At 38.0% G+C, this 13375-nt stretch overlaps 1 protein-coding gene across 1 annotated transcript in view; it reads left to right on the top strand.

The window, feature by feature from the left end:
- The window catches only part of AGPAT5 (1-acylglycerol-3-phosphate O-acyltransferase 5), a 55742-nt gene extending 42573 nt beyond the window's left edge, over positions 1-13169 (top strand). The window contains exons 7-8 of the mRNA XM_005153207.4: positions 8946-9069; positions 10616-13169. Coding sequence (XP_005153264.1) covers positions 8946-9069; positions 10616-10841 — 350 coding nt within the window. The 3' untranslated portion in view covers positions 10842-13169. The remainder of the gene's footprint in view (positions 1-8945; positions 9070-10615) is intronic.
- The last annotated feature ends 206 nt before the right edge of the window (positions 13170-13375 follow it).

Genomic DNA, 13375 nt, shown 5'->3' on the forward strand with positions numbered 1-13375 from the left:
TGTGGATGGCTTATTTGAAATGGCACTTTGAACACAGATGTGGACATATGCATCAGTATTCTGCAGATAAGGATGGCCTGAGTAAAAGCAAAATATTTTAATACCGTAACAAACTTTGTATTACTGCTTGAAAATACGTTTCACTGATGAATAGCATCAGTTTATGGGAATGTATGCAGGCCTTGCTGTAGTTTCTCATAGGATTCAAAAAAATCAGACAAAACTAAGGTCAGTCTGAGCATGAGTAGCACCTCTGTTGCTTTGCTTACCTCAAAACAAAGACATAAAGATGACTGTATGTGGAGTCCCTGTAGCCCAGTTTCTTGTCTCTACCAACAACCAAATTTCAATGTCTAAGGAGGAATGTAAGAATAATGCAAGTATAAATAATTCTCCCTTTTCCCAAGTCACTGACACACATAGAATCCTAGAATAGTGAGGGTTGGAAAGGACCTTAAGATCAAGTTCCAACCCCCCTGTCATGGGCAGGGACATCACCCACTAAACCATGTCACCCAAGGTTCTGTCCAGTCTGGCTTTGAACACTTGCATCTGTGTGTTCGTGACATCCCTCAATGGAGATAAAAGCCACCTTCAGCATCTCTTCAAGCCCAGAATGTTTGTTCTTCTGATTATAATCTAGGACCTTTTGTGTCTCAGTTACTCTCAAGTAGCTCCTACTGAAGGTAGGTATCCTAGCTTCCCTTTGGAAATTTGTGATCAGAATATACACGATCATCAGAAAACCTCTGCTACACAAAGAGGCTTTTGAAAGTATTTACACTGGAGATTTATAAAATTGCCCTGCATGCTGGGCCTCATGCACATGTGAGAGTAAGCATTCCACTTGCCAGGCAGCATTTATGTACAACAGCCTGGGGAACTCCTGATATTTATGCAAAAGTGTATCTAGACCCTGAGGATAACAAAAACAACGTGTTTCTTCATGCTGTCAGATTTGGCCACAGATATGTTGCTGCTTTGAGCAACTGTGTTTATTTTTGCTTTTTTTGTGCATCATAGTACTTTTACTCTGTTTGTGGTACTGTTCTGTGTTTATCAAAACACTGGCTGAAGAAACGGCAAAAGCATCAATACTAGCAGTTACTGGCATAGTTCCTAACAGATCCTGTTTATTTGCTAGAGCATTGTTTTGAACTGGTCCAATCCTATCTTTTTTTGCCTTTTTATTAATTGCATATTTAAACTTTTTTTTTCACTTCTGAAACTAAAAGTGGTTCAAGGAAGACACAGATATCTCCTAAATTTAATCCTTTTCAGTTACCAGTGTGGGGATGCTTTTTAGACGCAATCCACAGACCTAACCTGATCCAAGTTCTGTTGCTGGCAGTCTGTTGAACAAAACTGTTATGCTTTTGCAGGAAACCTCCTGCTAACTTGGCCAACATACAATATTCACAGACTGTTACAGAGCAGTACAAAGGCCAGAATGCATCTGTTAGAATAACAAATTAAAGCCACTTGAAGGATGTTTCAGTGAACTATAATGTGCAAGTACAATGGGGCTTCATCAAATACCATCTTGTTCCAGCAAGACAGCTCACAATGACACCCTGCTACTCTCCAGTGCTAATACTAGTATAGAAAACCTCTGTGCCATTTTCTAATAATGATTTTTAAAGATTCTTATATCTGGGAATCTTCAGGAAGGTACAGAAATGTGATTATTTACCCTTGAATTTGCAGGATTTGTTGAGCTGTAGTTCCTGCCTGCTGTCTTCAGGATTTTTTTTATATCTATTTTTTAAGCTGTCATAGCCCTCCCTCTATTTCCCTTCTCCAAAATGAAAATTCAGCCTTTTTAATCTCTCCTTCTTTGTAATGCAGATGCTTTTTCTCCTTAAATGTTTTAGTTGGCCTTCTCTGTGACCTTCTCTGAGCGTACTATATCCTCCTTCAGATACAGAGACCAGAACTGCACACAATATTTAAAATATGGATTCACAGTCTTTTTATGTATCTGAAAAATGACTCACTTCACCCTGTTCTCAGTGTCCTTCCTGGTGCTTCCTGATGCTGATTTGGGGGGTCTATACATTTGAGAAGATGGTTTCAAAGAAGCATCAGCAGCTCCAAAATTGTAACCACCAGCTGCAAGTTGAGCATCATGTAATCAGGGTTTCAGGGTTTTTTTTCTCCATGTTTGTTTGTGCTGAAGCTCAGCTGCCACATTTTCACCCTGTTTGCTCAGCTTTGAGGTCGTTTTGGAGTTTAGCCAGCGTTTGACTACCAAAAAAAGCTTAGGATCTTCTGAAAAAGATGTGAAAAACTGGTGGATTCACTGTTTGCTCCCTTCTTCATCTCATCAGTCGTGTCACAGAGTAAAACCTAGCATTGGCCTCTGGAGGACCCCAGTTCCTGGGTCTTTTCCATCCTGAAAAGCAACCATTAAGTCCTTCCATTTGCTGCTTCTCCTTTAAGCAGCTTTTGGTCTATAAACCATTTCCTCTAATCCCATGGCAGCTTAATTTCTTTAATAGCCTGCAGTGTGGAACCCTGTCAGAGGCTTTATGAAAATTCAAATATATCATGTCCAGTGAATCCCCTTTATCCGCCTTGCATCTTGACACTGATGTAGAAATCCAGCAAATTGGTGAGACAGGATTTCCCTTTACAGAATCCATGCCAACTCTTTTCCAACAGACTGTGATTATCTCTGTGCTTAGTGATCTTATTATAAACCCTGCTATCTTACCCAGGGATGTAAGACTCTTTGGTTTGTATTTCCCAGCATCATCTCTAAAGCCCTCGTTTGTAGAAGGGAAACTCCCATTTTCCTGGCACAATAGCTGTTTGTGATGATAGGTTATACATCTTTGTTTTTAAATTCCACATTTGAGAGCTTTTGGATGAATGCTCTCTGGTCTTGGTGACTTCCTGACATCCAACTTGTTTATTTAGTCTAATACTTTCTGTCTGTTTACTTATTGATCTAGTTCCTTTGAGCGATCTGGTACAAAGAATGCAGTGGGTGTAGGAATCAAACATTTTCAGCAAGAAAGAATAATGCAAACAAATATTTGAGCTTCTTTTGCATGGAAGTGCTGCTCTTCACACCTTTGTCATCCAGCAGTCCCACCAGTGTCTTAGCTGCTTTACTGCTTTTAATATACTGAAGAAAAGGTAAAGTTGTTAAGAGCATCCTTTCCTTTTTTCAGGCTCCTTTTTATTTTTCTTAAGTTTGTGTTTATATTTGGCATGGGTAGTTTTCTGGGTTTTCCTTATTTGCACAAGCTTGCCATTCCTCAGAGTAGACAAGGTAGGACCATAACAGTGGTAGCCTCCTTAATTTTCCCATTAAGCCATACAGGTGGGTTTCAGACTCACTCGGTCAACTTCTTTTGTAGTGTTACACATCTTTTACATGGGTTTCTAATACAGGCTTTTCTGGGGTTTGGTATTTAGGGTTTTTTTAACAGCCTGTAGGCTGCTTCTTTTTGGACTGTTTCTTTCAGGGTGTTTGGACACTGCCTCCCTCACTGCCCCCATTACATAGTTTCTTTAATTCTGCGTTTGTGTGTTGAATTCAGTAAGACTCTTTCTCTAAAATGCTGAAATTAATTGCATTGTGATTTCAGAACACTTCTCACTAACACGGTGCACCACTCAAGACCACATCAGAATGGCATATTTTCTTGAGGGTTTTGCTAACAATTGTTCCAGGAAGCAGCTTTTTATCTTTTTCTTCAGTGTTTTTGGTTGACTGGCTTGGGTTAGTTTGGGTTTTTTTTCCTCCCCTCTACATCTCATCCTGATGAAGCATCGATGCAGTTTCATAGCAGAAGTATGAAATTCCAGCTACCTTTATCAGTCCTGAACTTGCAGCTTTCAGTCTGCCTTCACAGTTTCTGGCCACTGTTACCAAACTTACCAGGGAGTCATTTAGTATCTCTTTATCTAATATATATTTTATTAGTCCGGATTTTCCACCCACAACAATTTCCTTGTGGCTCTCTATCCATATTATAGAAAGTTATTATGTAAAGTTTCTTGCACACTGCCATTCCCTCACCTGTAGATCCTATTCTGTCTGGTAACCTGGTAACATTGCATGCTCCTTCAAGGCCACAGAGATACCTGTCTTACAGGAGTAATCTCTTGGTGCCAGTAATTCTTGTTCTCCTGTCTTCATGTTTAGTGTTCTCACACGGGTCCAGATGCACTTCTGAGTTTTGCCCTCACACTGAATTTTAGCCACATCCACTTCATATATTACCTCCATCTGAACAGACAGCTTTTTCTGACCTGCTTTCCCCAACTGTGAGTTGAAATGCTCTCTTGTTCAGTTTCTGTTGCCAGCACCCTGGCTTAACGATTCAGGTGCATCCCATTTCTCATCTCAAAACATCCCCCAGCTTCTAAGGTGCTTACTCCCTGTGCTGTGCCCCTCATGCATGCGTGAAGACTCTGATCTATGTGTGCACCTTGGCCTTGCACAGGGGATTGGCAGTATTTCTGTGAGTGCGATTCCTCAGGTCCCTGGCTTGTCTCCTGGCTGCAAGTTTCAATCTTGGCTGAACAATATCCCCTCCATGTTTCCCTACCAGCAGTACCAGCTGCTTGCCTCTCCACTGCTCCTCAGGTTAACCCATCTAAACAAACCTTTGCTGTACCGTGGATGTTTGCTTTCCATCTAGTGCTGTTTTGCTGTACCACTGCTTTATTTTGTTAGAGCAGGCCGTGAAATAGTTCCCTGTCAGTTCAACTTGAAGTAATGGAAAGCATGAAGCCAAGAAACAACTCAGCACTTGAATTTATGTTTGTTTTGCCTATTGATTGTTAATTTGGTGTAAGGAAGGGGTAAAGGGACGTTGAGAGATGGGATTTCTTTCTTTAAGAAGGAGGTGGTTTACAAATTGCTTTGGTAGCTGAACACTTAAGTCCAGACTAATGAAAATTTAATTTTTCTGTAGTGCAGAAAGCATCTGCAGTTCAGAGAAGAATGTGTTTGCTATCATGGTTTTGTCTGTAAAACTGTGCACACCACAACAAGCAATTGTTCTATTACTGAAGAGGTATTCTTACACATTTGAAATACTCATTATTTAGAATAAATATACTTTATTCAGATCTCAGTTTCTTGTGATATTGCTTTCAATTTATCAGAAACATTATTGAAATCTGTTGAACCAGGAGAGAAAAGGGGTGCTCTTTAAGTGGACATGACTGTGTCAGACTTCAGTTTGTCCTTTCCTAATTTTGAAGGACTTGGGCAATAATTACACTGCAGTAAAAGAGCAGACGTAGGAGGTTGAAATCTGAGCTACTTAAAGTGCATATAAAAATAGCCTTCATTAGTAATTGAAAACTGGAATATCTGCTGAAGTGTAACACCACTCTCACAACTTTCTTAAGGGGCAAGGCAGGTAATTTGGAATGAACTTCTGTGGTAGCATTAAAGGGTAAGATTGCCTGAATCCATTTATATGTCCCTTCTCAGTTATAGGTATGTCTATGCTTGGAGTGTCTACCTTTCACTTACTTTCCCTGGTAATGCTGATAATTTAAAAGAGAAGTCGACAAGTTGAAAACTGGTAGAATTTTGTGGAAACCCCAGCAAGCAGAACACCTTCCCAAATACTAATTTGCAACTAAAAGCTCTGTGGATCGTGTTCCTTTCTTGAAGGCTGTTCTTCAATCCTAATTCTGCACTGATTCCTTCAGTCCTGTGTCAGTGTGAATCACTAGAAGCATTATACACATTCTATACTTGTATTTGTTATTTAGCCAGATAGAAAGCTTTATTAGGAAATTACCTCCCACATGAAAGCCAGTCCACTTGGCTCCCACACAAGTTTAGTGTTCATTTAACCCAAATCATACTCGGTTCTTGATAGACTAATATAGTATTTGATTATAATGTATGATTCGGACTTGTGTTTAGTCTTTTGAAGGGAAGTTCAGGCTTGCTTTTTCCTGCTCTTAATTATAACAAATTCTGGCAAGTTTAGGGATCTGAAAAGCCTGTCAGATGCTTGCCTTAAGGCCTGAAGTTGGATGTAATTTGCTCATAATAAATTGCTTCAATAAGATTTTGTTTCTTAGCTTAATTACATAAGTCCTTTGGGAGTTAAGCTAATGTGAAGTTAAGGGTCATGGGACCACCACAAACCTTTAGAGGTTATGGGGATAAAATCCAGCTGTTTCTTCTCAAAAACCTCTCAATGTATTGTTCCTACCCACTGGTGTTCTTAATGTAATTGCAGTAACATTATGCATCTAAAACAAAAAATAAATTTCATTAGTTAAATCAAAATCTGACATCAACTGGGTAAAGATGAGCCAGATTCCCTGACTAGCTTGAGTGCATGCATTACAGTGTCATCTGCAGTTGTCCTGGATGCCGAGGCTTTGGAATGGCCTTGACTCAATGGGTGGAAATCCTGATCCTCTTTAGGGGAGCACCTGCAGTTGCAAATCACATAGCCTATGAGGAGGCTGTACTAAGTCTTAAACTGCAACGGAGAGTAAAGCTGTAGAGAAGAGCACTGGGATTTACAAAGGTAGGAAATTAAGACAAAGTTTCAGGATCTTCACATATGGGGACTTGATTTAGACTGGTCAAAGATGACCAGTACAGGAAGTAGTAATAATCAGTATATGCTGGAACTTGGGCATAAGGTAGAAGGCCAGCAGCAATGCTTGGCTATTCGTTCAGTTTTTTCTTTCATAAGCAGATTTGTAAAGTTGCTGCATTTCAGCTTTGCTGGGGAAAGGTGTTTCTTTTGAAATACTTATGTCTTATTCCTGTTGTGTCATCTAGAGCTGATTGTTGATACAACATTGATGTAAAGGTTGCCATCTTTATATTACCAAATATCGGCATTTTTTTAAGCAGAATAACATTAGTTTTAAAAATACCATATGGCTATTAATGCTGTCTCGTCTAACTTAGAATTTGGCTTTATTTATAATTTTCCTTAATTAGTTACAACTGAGATGATGAATAACATCAGGAAAGAGTTGTTCCTACCTATGCCCTATGAAGCAAAAGAAGCATACATTGTACATTGCACAGAATATTGCACATACTTTTTTAAAGCTCTAGCTGAATATGCATAGCATAGATGGTTTTTATAGAAGATTAGTGGAAAAAAGACTTATCATATGGTTTCTGGGCTTTTGTTTTTAGATACAGTTTTGCATATTTTTAGAATGTTCCACTTAATAGATGATGCCACTCAAAAAGAGGATTTGTACATCAGTGAACATTATAAGCATTTAAGACATGGATAATACAACTGTCATTTTAAAATATTAAAAGTATGCTTTTAGGTGCTCATACAGTGAATGACCTGCATATTGTGGCCTGCATAGTATCCTCAGAGAAACAGACCTGGAAAATCCTTTCTTCCCGTTAAAAGCAAGAGGAAAAACCTGCTTTCAGATACATGAATGCTCATTTCTTTGTAGTTAGTTAAAGCATTGCATGTAATTGCATGTAAACTAGTATTTGGAGTGCCTGCCATCTAATAGCTGTACCTAGGAGCCTGTTTAACCAGAAGATTTTTAGCAACTGTTGTGTTTGGTACTCCATGGCAAAGAGGTGAACTTGTTCCTGGTTAGAGCCCTCAGCCATTTCTTCATTTGGTGCGTGGGCCATGTTGTTCCCTTCACACTGTAGTGCGGTTCAGTAAAGGACTAAGGACCAAGGACTAAGGACCTAAGGACCAAGGACTAGACAAAATGCACACAGCACCTTACAAATTTCAGCATCAAAATGCTTTAAGACTTTACTGATTTCTTTTTCTCTTTTCCTTCCCTGCCCATTTACAATGCACAAATATATTTTCATGCATTTAGAATTAAGACAGTTTCTAGTGTGTGATAAATATTACTTTTTTATCAAAGTCCATAACAATCAAGCTCCTCTAAAGAAGAAAAACAAATAGGGGGATATCTAATTTGGTAGACGATAATAAAGATGTACATGCAGTAACAGTTGTTTTGCATGGTCATTCTTCAAGTTACCTGTAAGAGTTGTAGGCCTGTACATTTGTACAAAGCTGTGCATCTGCACTGCTGTCCAAAAAATGTCAACAACCTAAAAGGACCACCCAATCTGTGTAACATTTGTTGCCTGTCCGTATTGTAGGAAGGCATTTCTGGTCCCTTTTCAAAATATGAAGATTATACAAATTTCAAAGGCCTCCATCCGCACATCATGCATCTCTATGTACAGGGATGCTATGGATACTGCAATAAATGAAAATGCTTACAAATACACAAATACTGGTAGGTTTTTTATCCCATGTGCAGTATTTTTACTACTTGTTAGTTGTAAGAAATCCCACAAGGCTATTTGATTAATGGAGTTTTGTTTGTAATTAACATTTGCTAAATTTTTGGAGATAAATTGAGGAAATTTGTGCAGAAGAGGTGCAAAATTGAAAGTATAATTTTGTTCTGAGTCCTTTGCCCTTATACTTTTTAATTAGAGGTTATTACTTAAACTGAAGCCCACTTCCTCCTGGCAATACTTTGGGAACTCACTCTAACTCCAATTTTGTCATCCAGGAGCAAGCAAAATTTAGATTTCAAAAAGGACAAGCAAAGAGAATTACTAACTTTAATCAAAATGGCAGCCTGGATAACTTCACAACATCAACGTTATTGCATCCCACATTACAGAATAAGTAAATGGCTGCTGAGGTAGAAGTGCAGCATTTCCAAGCACAGGATTTTAGGACAAATTTTCCACACTGCACATGATAATGTGGCACCATTTCAAAAGTGTGTGGGCCAGATGGCTTCTAAGTTCAGTGAAGTGCTCCAGATCCAAACATAAAGAGGAGAGACTTTTGAGAACTGAAGTGAGGCTTCCAAAGGGCTTGCAGCTACTATGTCAGATTTTCAGTGTATTTTAGACAAATAAATGGCATACAGTGTTTTTGTAACTAATTCCTGGTTTGCTCTCTTTTTAGAGTTTCTTTGCAAGGAATGCCCAAGAGTTCATATTTTCATTGATCGGATTGAACTGAAGGATATTCCAGAAGAGCAGATGTATATGAGAAGGTGGCTTCATGAACGTTTTGAAATAAAGGATAAGTGAGTAGCAATATGCAGAATTTTCAAGGAGTTGTCTTACTTTTTTATATTAACAGATATACCCATGATTTCTGTGTTACCAGCAGTGCAAGCTGTAGGGCTCTCTGAAGAGGGGTGCTGTGGCTATTCCTGTGCATATTTTGTACAACAACTTGTGGTTAAATCTTTTGGTCAGGAGATTGGGATTCCTGGATTTTAAACCTTCCTTAGACTGAGGTATGAGTCCATGTTCCAGGTGCAACTCAGTCCTCTGAATACTCTTTATTTATCTTCTTGTAGCTGAGTCATGTGTAGCCAGGAATGTAAGATGCCTGCAGTAAGCAAGCAAGAAAAAAACAGTTTGATTCTAACCTCACAGTCAGTGTCAGATTAGAGAGGGGAAAATTTTGATCTAATCTGTTCTGACAAAATTGTTTACACATATTCCATCAGACAGCAACTGGATAAAACCACAAGTAACGCTGAGCTCCCTGCCTTCACTGGGGAAATTAGGTGAAGTAGAAATTTTATCTGTCCATCTTTGAATCACAGCAGACATAAAGTACCTGGTTCCCTCTAGCATCCCCAGATAAGTCACTAGTGAGCATATGCAAAAGATCCTGGGGGAACTTGTGCTCCAGGAGGACTTTGTGCCTATATGTGGGATTTCTAGTATTGTTTGAGAGACAGTGGTTTAATTTGCCATGTCTGAAGTCCAGCTTAAGGGAGCTGAATCTAAATCCTTGAATACCTTGTGTAAGACAGAAATTTCCCTGGTTCTTCAGGTACTTTCTGCTTTAAAATTGTTCTGCCTATCTCAGACTCCATGGAAGTAAAAAATTTATTAATTTTTCCTGTGATTTTTGTACTGTGTAAAACTGAACATGACTATTTTTCTGATTAAGACCAGCAAAACTGAACTCTGGTCATCTGTGTCTCATTTGTAGACTCATGTTGACTGTAACATCTTTTCTGGGACCAAAGTAGTTTGTCAGGTGAAATTAGAGATACTCAAAACAAAACCCAGGATTTTCAAATCCATATATTACTGGTTTTCAAAAATAGGAGAAAAAAAGTTACTATTAAACTAGTGGAGTTGCATTTTAATTTTGCACTTTTTGTTTCCAAAATATTGTCTTTGAACCCTTGTTATTTATTAGGTTATTTTATAAAGATACTTTCCCCCCCCTTTGGTATTCAGTGATTAACTGTGTGCTGTTTCATCCTATGATATTGCCCAATACTCTGGGCTTATCTGCTAAATGTTGAATGAAAAGGATTCTTTCCAACTTTTATATTCAGGGTTTAAAATTAGTCCCCAAAGAAAATCTGCTTTTATTTCTCACAAGGGTTCAGGTTGAGTACTCTGACAAGCAACATTACTTTGAATGCATCATATTCTTATGACATACTGATTGCTTAAACTTGTTACAGATTAGCTATTGCTTATTGTGAAATCATTCATTAAATAATATGTGCTTAGAAGCAGTTACTGCATGAAAATAAGTTGTTTAAAACTTCTTACACTGATGTTTAACTTTGACCATCTCCTTTTGTCTGCTTGTAGGTTACTAATAGAGTTTTACGATGCGAAGGATTCTAAAAGAAGAAATAAGTTCCCTGGGAAAAGTGTTCATTCCAAACTAAGCCTCAAGAAAACTTTGCCATCTTTGCTGTTCTTAGGTGGCCTAACTGCTAGTATGCTTCTGACAGAATCTGGAAGGAAACTTTATGTAAAAACATGGATATATGGGACTTTAATTGGCTGCCTGTGGGTTAGCATTAAACCATAAGCAGATGTTAGTCTCCAGTGAAATGTGCAGTCTTTTCTTGCACATTGCACCAAACTTTTTCCTGACTTTATAGTAAAAAAGTGTAAATAAAGCCTTATTGACTGAACATTGGAGATAATAGAATTTGTGACTTAAGGCTCTGTGTGGTTGGTCTGGGGAAAATAAATGTAGATTTTCAAATTTGCTACTGATTTTTGCTGGAATAATGACAGTTAAACCAAGTCGTAATAAATTGCTTTCCCCATGAACTAACATCCATCTCTATCTGCAGATTCGATGAAGTATGAGTGATGCATAAGGGTGTCTTAAGTGGACCTATGAATGTATTTACAGAGATTAATTTAGGGTATATATTTATTCTTCTGATATATGTTGGGTTTTCGTTACTCTTTGGTGCATTGCAGCAGCTCAGTTACATCTATCCCAGCTGTATCGCAATTAAAATAAACTTCTTTTCTTTTTTGTTCTTTTTTAAGTTTGCTTTTCAGTTTTAGCTAAATACTGTGTTCTTTAAAAGGGACTATGTAAGCTGGCAAATCATGAGATGTTGTTACCTGAAGCAGAATAAAATGTTCCTGAGAACTACTGTTCATGGGGAAGAAGCTCTGTTTATCTAGTGCATGATTTCTGATTATATGGCAGTATTAGCTGGTATTTTACATAGGCAGAACATTAAATTTTACTGAGCAAACAGCTTATTTTGCATACCCTCTATCTGTGTGTAAAAGGAAAGTATGCAGTATAATGTTAAGTTTTTGTTTCTGGCCTAACCAGACTGTAGCCTACCTTTTGTCTGCGTTACCACTAGCACCTTGAGAGTTTCAGCTGAGCTCACAGATCTTTCGTGTGTACGTGCCATAAGCAGAAGTTTCCTGTTACCTCACAATTCTCTGTAAGCAAACTCTGTCATTTGGGTAATGCACAGAATCACTGTAACTTCAGGAGTGTAAGGGTATGGTAACGAGGAACCTTCAGGTATTCCTGCTAAATCCGAAGCATGTGCCTTCTCCTACTGATCTGATTTAGCCTGATGTTTCATAATGTGGTAGTCATCTCTATGGTGTAATATCAAACAGATTTCTTAAATCAGTCTAGGCAGTGCAGACTGCAGCTGGATTGAAGTTACAGGGTTGATGTATATGATTTGCACAGTACACTAAACCACAACGTAGTGAAAGAAATTCATACCCAATCAGTGTTTCATCTGCTTGAAAATATACTTCAAAAAGCAAAATCAACAAACTCTTTAACTACTAGAAAGTCTGCAATCCCCGTGGCTGGTATTTTTGTTGGGGAAATGCCATTTCCTGATATCAAGGGAATAATCTATACGTACAGCGATGAGGTAGGAAAGAGGATGTATTTTGTCTTCTTCCATTAGGGCAATGGTCTCCCTGTATCAAAATTGAAAAACTAGAGAATATTTTTATATCACACTTGCAAGCTTTAAATGTGCATCTCTCTCTAGCTTCGGTGCGATTTGTCTTGCATTAGAGTCCTTTGTGAGTTAATGTCTATTAAAATGATAACTCAGTTTTTCAGGTTCCACCATTGCCAGTTAATCTAAGATACTGCTTTTACTGTCTGGTGTTTTTTTTTACAGAATTTTATAGAGTAATTACAGATCCACCTTAAAATCGTTCGGTACAGCTTTCAGTTTGCAGTTCTACGTCCTTCCATAATGGATTTTGTCACTGGAGTTATTTATATCAGTGATTGATTCAGGATATGTTGATGAACCGTTTTAAAAACAATGACTGGGAACAATGTTGAAAAACAGTATTGTTATGAGGCTGTGAAACCAGGAAAAAAAAAAGCCATTTTATGTAACAGCCAGATAGGCTCACATGTAGTTCTTCCTATTCTCAGCTGGCTGTTTCCAGTGGGTATAACCAGAAGGCAGTGTTCCTGTGTTAGTGTGATTTTTCAGTCATGGAATGAAAGTTTACTCTGACATGACTAAATTTCTTTGTAACGGCCAAGAATAACATTTAATTATACATCAAAAATAAATGGAAAATGCTTAATTCATTTGTAGGAAAATAACTGCTATTTTGGAGAGCCTAACTACCACAAAATACTGGATCTTTCTTGCTGTTTAAGTACCAGGAATATAATCGATGCAGCGCAACAAACAGAATGTTTATTTTGAACCTTATTCTCTCTGTTAATTATTTTTTCTTGCCGTTAATTTATAAGTTTCTGGAACTGTAATTTGCTGATGTATTTGGCATTGGGACTATCACATGCTATTTCTAAATTGCACTGATATTAACTTGAAATATTTCTTCATTAAAATAAGAAGAGCCAACGCTCATTCAACTTTTCTGTCCTGTCTACTTGTTCAATACTTTTCTGTACTTTTATCTGTATAATCTGATTAACAGGAACTGCCTACAAAAAGGCTGTGAGTGCAGTTTGAGTCCTTGGCAGAAGGATTTGTGTGAGAAGCAGTCAATGAGAAAAAAAACAACTTTGTCATCTTTTCCCCTGCAGCTAAAAAATGCGTTAGAATCGATTTGTGCTTGTTCCAA

Source organism: Melopsittacus undulatus, chromosome 3 (genome assembly GCF_012275295.1).
Source record: "Melopsittacus undulatus isolate bMelUnd1 chromosome 3, bMelUnd1.mat.Z, whole genome shotgun sequence".
NCBI lineage: Eukaryota > Metazoa > Chordata > Aves > Psittaciformes > Psittaculidae > Melopsittacus > Melopsittacus undulatus.